This window comes from Henckelia pumila, chromosome 4, assembly GCF_033568475.1.
Source record: "Henckelia pumila isolate YLH828 chromosome 4, ASM3356847v2, whole genome shotgun sequence".
Lineage (NCBI taxonomy): Eukaryota > Viridiplantae > Streptophyta > Magnoliopsida > Lamiales > Gesneriaceae > Henckelia > Henckelia pumila.
Window position 1 is genome coordinate 1,418,478 of NC_133123.1, and position 10,314 is coordinate 1,428,791.

Genomic DNA, 10,314 nt, shown 5'->3' on the forward strand with positions numbered 1-10,314 from the left:
ATTTATTTATTATTTTTGTGTTTCACAAAACTTATAATATTAAAATTAATCAAACAAATTTATTATAGATTCGATTAACTCTACTCATCTTTATAATAAAAATATATATTTATGAATATGAAATAAAATATCATGATACACTATATTTATTTGTGAATTTGAAAGAAAATTGGTCTTCTCTTGTTATAATTTTTGTCCACGAACAAATGGTCTTCTCGTGTTATCATCTGAAAATATGGGAATGATACAACTTACATAAATTAATGTGAAATTATATCACAAATCAATTTTGTGAAATCAAATAATAAAAAAATATTAATTTTTATATAAAATGTCAATTTTAACTATAGATATGGATCGAATCGAATCCATCAAAACATGTTGTCTATTTCGAAGCCACTTCTAGACTCATTGACCAAATTTAGACTCGTCCTTGAATGAATTTAATACGTTGGACGAAGCCCATTAACATCTCTAATTGTTGATCCTTGGACCTCGATCATCAATTAAAGCACATGTTTTTTAGAGGTATATAGGTTATTTTTTTGTTTATCTTTTTGACTTGACTGAAAAATTTATTCTTATTCCAAGGTTTAGTGCTGTTCAAATTTCAAATTATAATGGCAACATCTAGTTGAGTCGGGGTGAAAATGAAATCCTGTTAAAATCATCGAGGAGGCTAAAAGAGAATCAATTTGAAAAGAAAAAAAAAAACAGAAAAGAAAAGAAAAGAAAGAAGAAGCATGCCTACTTTCCAAATCAATTATTTCAAAATTATTCATTGGAAAAATTGAAAGGAGACAACATGATATTCATATAATTTATTGATACATGAAGCCTTTATAGATCATATGTATGATTCTATTATAATTTACTTAAAATTCAATGATTTGGTTTGTTGGGTCAACCCGTTAAACACTAAAAAAAACGTGGGTTGAGATGTGATTTTGGACCTCCAAAAGGGTGATCCGTTTGAGCTAGGGGCCGCCAGCCCCACCAATTTTGAAATTATATTATAATTATTATTTATATTAATTTAATTATGGTTGATAAGTTAATAATTTATATTATTTGAATGATTTATATATGACAGATAATTAAACTTCAAAAGATCTATAATAATTTACTCATAATTGATTAATTTTGAAAAATCATATTATTTATAATAGTTTAATGTTTATACATTATGAATTTTTAAATATATATATGCATATCATTTATACTTGTTTATGTATGATTTTTTGTCCATTTGTTTTTTTGACAGATTGACCTGTCTAACCCGCAATGCATGATGGGTTGGGTTGGGTTTTGCGAGCTAGACCAAATTGACATGTCTAACTGAAGATGGAAGTGTTTGAGTCGAACTTAATAATTAGACCTCTCGATACATCACTATTTTTTCGTATATCAATATAAATTTTCAAATACATCAATATTATCTCATCATTTTTAAACTAATTCAATATCATATCAATTTCCCGGACAATCAACATTCAAGAGAAACAACTGATCCTCTTATTCATTTTTTTTTTAAAATTTCGATGATTTTCAAGAATATCATCATTATCTTGTTCATTCGATTCGTTTACCATGAAAGCTGGAAGCATATTTTTATTACAGACGTTCTATGATCATATACTATCTATAAAATTTCTTTACACTTCAAAACATATTATACAACTAAATATTACCAATCGCACTTGATCCCATTTGCCTAAGTACTAACTTGAAAACAGAACGAACATTCATTTACAAAACCAGATAAACCATGCAATATATATATTTGTGTGCGCGCGTATTGCATGTATATGAAGAAGGATGTTAATTGGGACCCCAACAGCTAAGATACATGATCCTGCGAAGTGAGTCTTCTGTGGGTTTGAACTGGCCGTTCACTCCCTTGATGAACGGCGCCGTGGAATCGACCGAACCGGAAAACTTGTTCACCTCCCCCGAAGGTGAACCATATGTATCCTTGAAAGACTTCACGGTGGAATCGCACTTTGAGGCCTGCATCACTCGAATCCCAGCCTGCTGTGTCGCCAACGTCCTACTCATGAACCTCGATGAGCTCTTAATTTGTGAAGAGTATAGCAATATATATCTAAAAGTACAACCTTTGCAAGAATGTGTATATAGTACAAGCAAAATGTTAGTTTTACGAATTTGGAAGCCTTTTTATGGAGAGAGATCATAAGATTGTGTATTTTCAGTTAGTGTTCAAATTGGATTTTAGTACTAACTACGATTTAATTTGTGAAAGTCAAATGCCCATTTGCTGGATTTTGAAGTCAAATTTAATTAGCCAGCCAGGAAACTTCTCGCTTATCTCAATCATATATACGTTATTGCAGCCAAATTAATTAATCATGCCAACGTGGAGAAAAGTACCCCTATAATATTTTAGATATAAAATTTACGCAATAAATAAAGCGGCCATTATACACACTTTCACCAAATTAAATTTTCAGATCGTTCACTTAATTTGTCCCATTTAGTGATGTACATCTTATTATATAACGGCATGATTCATAGAACAATTCAAAACTGATCAATATGTATATATGCGCATGTACGTATCAGCTCCTCAATTCAATGTGAGAGCCAATGTAAACTGCATGCAGTGTTTTGGGGGACCAGATTCTTCTTTCTTTTGCTTAGGCTAGCTAATTCTAGTGGAAGGCTCGTCTTTATAAAATAAGATGAGAGTATATATATATATATATATATATATATATAGAACAATTCAATATTTAATTACTAGTTTTTTTTATTCTTGTTTCTCTGCAATAATTTGGTAATTTGTGTAATGAGTCACTGATCACGCGAGGGAAATTGACGGATCAAAACAAATGAGCGTACAACAGTACGTACTGTTGATGGGCGCCTAATATATATATACATAACTAGCAAGTGGAGCGCATTTTGATTGTCACTAATATAGATCGAGTCCGTTTTCCCTTTAGAGCATCATGAGCATATTAAAGTAGCGTTTGAGAGAGCTTTTAGGAAGCACATTTCAGCTTTTTCTTAATAAATTTTCACAAATTTTCACATTTTTATTAAAAAAAAGCTCAAAAGTGTTTCCTAGAAGCTCTCTCAAACACTATCTAAACACGTAAATTTTTCTGAAAATATTTTCATGAATTCTTCGTTTGAGTACGATTGTATACTTGCGCCCTTGACAGGTTCTGCTATATATGCACAATAACTTCAGACCCAAGCAGGGAAACAAGGAACTAATATGTAGCCAAGGAGTCAAATTTGAAATTATTTTGATCAAGATTAGTTCAAATAAGGAAGATCGAGATTTGTTGCAGTTTAATTAACATCATTGCTTACGTTAATTCTGTGGGTTTACCTTCTATAGATATATTTCCTTATTATATTATTGAATTGCTGAGGTCGGAGGAAAATTATATATATTTTCCTGGAAGGATCTTGAATTTGTGTCACCATGCAAGTGTCGAATATTTTTTTTCATCAAATCTACACCAAATCTCTGTTATCAAATTAAATATTGAAGAAGTTGTGTTTTTGTGTTGTGTGCATATATATCTGCAAAATATCATCGATTATATTACACTTTTTTTAGTTAAGTAGAGACGATTAATCTGACGGTACGAGTTATTCTTCTTAATTAAGTTAAATTGGCTCATTAAAATAATTCTGAACTCTATAAATATTGGTAAAAGATTAATGTAGCTAGCTAGCTAGGAGCTTGCTTGAGTATAAAAAAAAAAGTGGATAAAAGTCCTGTTACGGGTTATGATTATTCTCGAAATTAAGAAATATTGCAGCTAGCCTCTAATATTCAAGGTTGGTTGGAGAGAATACGAACGTAATACAACAGAACTAACAATAATTTAACAAATATCTACCTAAATTAGATGCTCTCTGATCTGGGTCAAACTGTTTGTTGTTTTTGTAACGAAAGCAAACTTCTGATTTTGGACAAGTAATGCACCTAGTCCAGACTTAGATGTATCCATATAATTTATAATTAAATCAATGGTTAACCTACTCAATATATATATAGTATTTCATCACAAATTACACTACATGCATTAATGCATGCATGCAGTGTGAAAACAAGAATTAACCAGGCTACATTTGGCTAAGAATATAATCAATGTGAACTGATCAAACATTTGAATTTCTTTAATGGGTAATTATGTTCTGAGGTAATTTATTTTGTTGGTTGCGTCGGACTGAAAATATGTAGTCTATATATAGCAAGCGTCATGATTCGATCATTTTCGTTTCTTCGACATAATGCATATGAGCATATCATTCATATATATATATAATTAACCAAGTGTAAATGTGGAAGTAATGAGTTTTGTCTGAATTACAAATCATCTGGTAACAAATTAAATATGAGAATCGTTTTTATGTGATGGATTGTTAGTCTATTTTCAAAAGAAAATAATATAATAATGTTTGACCAAATCTTAACACCCTAATTTACACATTATCTTCTCAACCTCCAATATGAATATGTATATACACGTTCACATGGACCAATAATACATACAAGCTACCCAGCGTCAAAGTATACGATAAATTTTGTTTATATTTATATATTTTAAATTTTTTTCGAATCATTGTATTTATAAAGCAAAATAGATATTATATTGTTTTAAAAATAGAATGTCGTTGCTGGTTATTTAATTTATATTGTAAATTATTAAGGAAATTAAATCAAAAGATTATCCCTGTAAATGCGTAATCGTGTTGCCCAATCTATTTACCTACTGAAATAGGTTGCATGTAGAGTTATATATATGTCAGAAAGATAATGGACAGTGCTTATCTTCAGTCATTATATACTTTTTAATTAAATATTTGACCAAATCAATAAATTGTAATTAAACATGTACCTTTAATGGCTTTCCCCACTCTTTTTGTCAGCGCTGCGCGCTTGAAAATGATATTTGAGGCATTGTCAAAGACTCAAAATTAGAGTTTGGTCCCGTTACATAATATGATAGATGCATATATAAATACACACCACATCTTTCTAAATTGTAATGAGAATAGAAAAATATTTTTTTTAGCGATTTTTGAGAATTTTGGAAAGAGAAAACACAAGATGCAATATTATAGGCGGATCATAAACTTTATAAAATATATATTATTATGATTATTTCTATTAAAATGAAAGATTAATTAGTGGATATATATATATAATTTATGTTCCTTTATTAATTAAAAACTCCAAAGCTAATCACTACACTGGGTTGATGCTTAATAATATTATTATGTTTCTAGAAATTATGTGGCAATTATGGATGAGTAGTTTCACAAAATGAGAAAAGTGTGGTACGGCCGTCACCCTTTTCGTCCCAACTTTTTAACCCAATTTCAAAGAAATGAACTACAAGCACTTAAATTTCGTTTAGCAAGTTTACTTTGCGCTCGCCCCAAAAATTCAAAGTAGACTGGACTTGTCTCCATGCCTCTGCCTAAACAATTTTGTCATGAAGAAATTAATGATTTATGAAGCATAAACAAATATATATATATATATTTTTATTGGATTAAAATGGGAACCCATGTATATCTCTTAATGCATATCACTGCTAGATAGGAGGATGTTGGCATTTATTTATTTATGTAACATGTATATGTAGACCATTCCTCGTCCAATAACTTGTTAGGTGTGATAGTTGTCTTATATATAAAATTTTGGGTGTTGCATATATATATATATATATATATATATATATATATAACAATTTTCACTATTGTTGGATAAAATTCCTTGAAGTTGTATCTATGGACTTAGATAATCCTTCTCTCGAGCTATTTTTGGGTTGACATAGATCAAGACAATAATTAACGTAACTCATCCTATTTTCACCTAAAAGTTAATTATGTAAGAGATTAGTTACTGATACACGAAAGTATTAAAATGTTATTTATTTTTAGTACTAACAGAGATTTGAGTGAAGGAGGAAAAAAGATACGGAGAAGTGACGATTTATACAGATCTCTACAAACAGAAAGACAAGGGACACGTTGCATGAGTTCGTAACAAGGACGGTAACGATTCATTTGGACCAAAATTTTAATGATTTCTTCCCCACTATATATACATCCCAACACCCAATGAGTTACTATATTATTATACGGATATATATATCATACGTACAATTAGTAAGTACTTCATTTTCCCTCCACAATCATTGGAGCTAGCTAGCCCATTAATCTTAATTATTACAAGACGAGCTTCAAGATAGATATCAGAGACATATTTATTTATTGAAATGGGAAGAAGTCCTTGCTGTGACAAAAATGGACTCAAGAAAGGGCCGTGGACTCCGGAAGAAGATCAGAAGCTCATTGATTATATCAACACAAATGGTTGCGGAAACTGGAGAACTCTCCCGAATAATGCTGGTTTGTTTCTTGCATGCTGTCTTTTGTCTCTTGATGTTTAATTTTAGCCAAAATCAACTCATTTTTCGTTTGATATATATTTATATATATAGGATTGCATAGGTGTGGAAAGAGTTGCCGGCTGCGGTGGACGAACTATCTCCGGCCGGATATCAAAAGGGGACGATTTTCTTTCGAAGAAGAAGAGACGATTATTCAACTTCACAGCATCCTCGGAAACAAGTATGTAAATGCAAACATTTTCATATTAATTTCCTCACTTTTTTCCAAAGGGGCTAGCTGGAGAGTTCTTACTTCTTTAGTACTGCTCTTCGTTTGACTTAATAGGTGGTCCGCAATTGCTGCTCGGCTCCCGGGGCGAACCGATAATGAGATCAAGAATTACTGGAACACGCATATTCGAAAAAGGCTTCTTCGAATGGGAATCGACCCCGTGACCCACAGTCCTCGACTTGATCTTCTGGACCTTTCCACGATCCTGCAGCGTTCATCTTTCTACGACAATTCGACGCCACCGATGAATTTTTCGAGGTTACTTGGGTTGCAACCTTTGATTAATCCTCAGTTAATAAGATTGGCCACTTCCCTTCTATCCTCCCAGCGCCAAAACCATGAGTTTCTGATACCAACACCTTCAGCAATCAATTATTCTTCCCAAATGCGAACCCCGATCAATCAAGATTTGCAAAACGACACTGATCCTTGTTTGGATTCTACACCTTCTGCCGCTTTGTTCGAGCATGATCAAGCTTACCAGTTCACTCAACACGGAGACGTGGAAGAATTCTCACATATTCTTTCCGGGTTCAGGCCAACCCAAGAAATCCTGCAGGAGTTCAATGAATGGCAGCTACATAACAATGGAATGTCCACTGATTTGACAGAAGATTATGTACCATTAATGAACTATGGCTGTAACGGGTCAAACCAACATGTCATGGATCCTATAAATTCATCTTCGGATCAGACTCCTACTTTTCACTCCAACAATAGCAGCTGCAATGATTTTGGTTTCCAGTCCGTTCTGTCGAACATATCGACACCTTCATCGAGTCCGGTCCCGTTGCATTCTGGTTCGAACTATATCTACAGTACTACTACAAGCAGCAATGATCAAGATGACCGGAGAGAAAGCTGCAACGACATTTTGCAGTTCGAAATTTCAGACATTTTTAGTGATTTCATGTAGTTTATTTATTATTAATTTGGTTGAGCACATAATTAATATATATGTTATTATAATAATTTCATTTTTTTAAAAAATAAATCCTGTTCCTATATATAGATTCTAGCAATTACTACACATCACATTATTTGTTTTCATTTGTTTATTCAAAGATATGCCGTTGATTATCATAAAGAATATGTTATCAAGATTTTGATTTGATTCTTCTTTGGATTTCTTTTCTGATTATTAATGAATTCTTATTGCTGACACCCCATTTAAAAATCATGAGATGAACTGGAACCCGGAAGAAATCACGCCATTTATCTGATCGTAAAAGAATTATGTATATAATATATAATAAAATCATCATCCGTGTGTGTCTGATATTTTCAGTAAATTAATTAACAAGCTACCTGTCTCCTTTCTGTAGTTCTTATATTTAAAAAAAAAAACGAGAGGATTTTAACTAAACTTGGTTTCCTCGATCCCAACAGTGCTATGCCGGCGGCGGAGACAGTGATCAGATCGTGGTCGGAGACGTGAGGGTTAGAAGAATCGCCGCCACGAGTCGTTGCATAAGTGGTGTCAAATTCACTTAATTATTATATTGTCAAAAACCAATGTAAGAGTTTGACTTTGAAGTGGAACGTGTCGAAGAAATATAGAAGGCGAATAAATAGGTGGGGGCCACTTTCAGAAGGTCGTGGTCCGTATTTTAATCTTTTATTAATAAAGGGGGAAATAATGGCGTGGGTCTTGTGTTGTTTATTTCTGGTTTTGGTTTTGAATTAATGAGGCGTTCGTCAAACAACGAGACACGTATAACCATTGGTCCCACTTTGAGTTGTGAAACACGGGATCTTATCCTATTGTCCTCTCATGCAATGCATATATAACCTCAAACCTTTTTGCCCCCTTTCAACACATTAGATACATATCACTTAAATTTGACCATATATATGAATAAATAAATAAATTCACGAAAAAAAAAACATAGTTTTCCCAACCTCATGCTCTCTCTAGCCTCCAAATTAGTTGAAATATGCAAAATTCAATTTCATATCAAGTCAAGTAATCAACCATGATGCTATCTAGATGATCACTCTCTTTTTCCCAATGCCGTGATTTGTTGAATATTTGCTCTTGGCCGCATAGTGAATTTGATGGTTCGAATTTCTTTTTAAAATAAAAAAAACGAAGTTTACATATATTTAATTAGCTAGGGATTTGATACGTGGTCTTGAAATAAATTTGAGAATATATATATATATATGCAGTTTCAACTATCAATTCATCGCCATTTACATCTCATCGATCGCATATATACTTGAAATAATGATAAATTTTTTTTTTTGAGCCAAAAATAATGATAAATTAGTACTAAAAGTTTGGTGTGAAAAAAAGATTGCTCAATGAATGATATTTAATCCTATCCTATCAAATTAAGGATCCATCCAATACGAAGCGGCATAATTTTCTATATTTAAGCTAGGGGACAATACGGAGCTACGTACCAAAGACTTTTCAAACTAATGCACATGATTGGGTCGCTCCAATTATTAGCGAGAAGAGAACCAGGGCATAATCGCCTTTTACAATTAATTTTTCCAAGCCTCCCAATTAATGCCAATTAATTATATTATAAAAATATCGAGGTCAAGTTTCTATAATATAGCTGGCTGATATAGATACCTCATGAGTAAATTAATAATTAATTAATTAATTAAAATGTGCGTACGTATCAATTACGTAATTAAAAAAAATATGACGAGTTTTGGATGATAATATAAATAATAATAAAAAAGTAGGACGGAGAGAAACAAACATCCATGGTAAATTAAGTGAAAAAGTAGGATTATTCTAATTATATATAGGTGGTATTTGTAAGATATTATTTCAAATTATTTCAAGTATTTGATCAGTAAAATATTGAAAAATGCTAGATGTATACTTCATATATAATATACATATTAGCTTACATTAATTTACAATTTCTCTCTTTGAATATAACTATCTTTGATAAAAAAATAAATATCTAGTTGGTCAAGAAAATTTTTGTAATTACTAAAAAAATATATAAATCAAGGTGTACGTTGAGATGTACATCTAGCGTTACTCTAAAATATTTGAAATTTGTACATAAAATTGAAAAACACTTGAAATAAATTTTTACAAACACTACACAATAACGTGTATTTGATAATGCACCGATACAATGATAACATAATTAAATGTCTCTTTCATTCGAATCCCTTTCCAGGGCGACCGCCCAAAGAAAAACGCTTCTTATTTATATTAAAAATCATGTATTTCAGTACTCAACAAAAAAAAAAATCATGTATTTCATTTTTTTTTCATCTGTTTGACCCTAAAGTGAAGATAAACCTCTGTTTCAATAGTTACAATTGCTCTATATTTGTTGTGTTATAATTTGCTCTTTAATTAAAAACACTTATATGAAAATCAGTATGACTTCGTTTGGACATATACTTATAAAATATTTTTATAAAAGTGTTTTTAAATTTTTTAAAAATTATTTTAATAATAAATACGTGTTTGAACAACTATATATTCTATAAAAATATTGTGACATTTCAAAAGTAATGTTGTTATCATTGTCTTCTATAGTTTCAATCTAAAAGCATATAGAAATATCTCTCGAGTGTTTTTTAAAAACTATACTTAGAGAACATTTTTTTCAAAAATATTTTCAAAAACATTTTACAAAAATTTTATCCAAA

General features: G+C 31.2%; 1 protein-coding gene across 1 annotated transcript; it reads left to right on the top strand.

Annotated features, from left to right (window-relative positions):
* The first annotated feature begins 6,078 nt into the window (after positions 1–6,078).
* Positions 6,079–7,732, top strand: LOC140860128 (transcription factor MYB102-like). The gene is made up of 3 exons (XM_073262952.1): positions 6,079–6,405; positions 6,498–6,627; positions 6,733–7,732. Exons 1-3 carry the CDS (start codon positions 6,273–6,275, stop codon positions 7,592–7,594), a joined length of 1,125 nt encoding a protein of 374 aa, XP_073119053.1. The 5' UTR covers positions 6,079–6,272; the 3' UTR covers positions 7,595–7,732.
* The last annotated feature ends 2,582 nt before the right edge of the window (positions 7,733–10,314 follow it).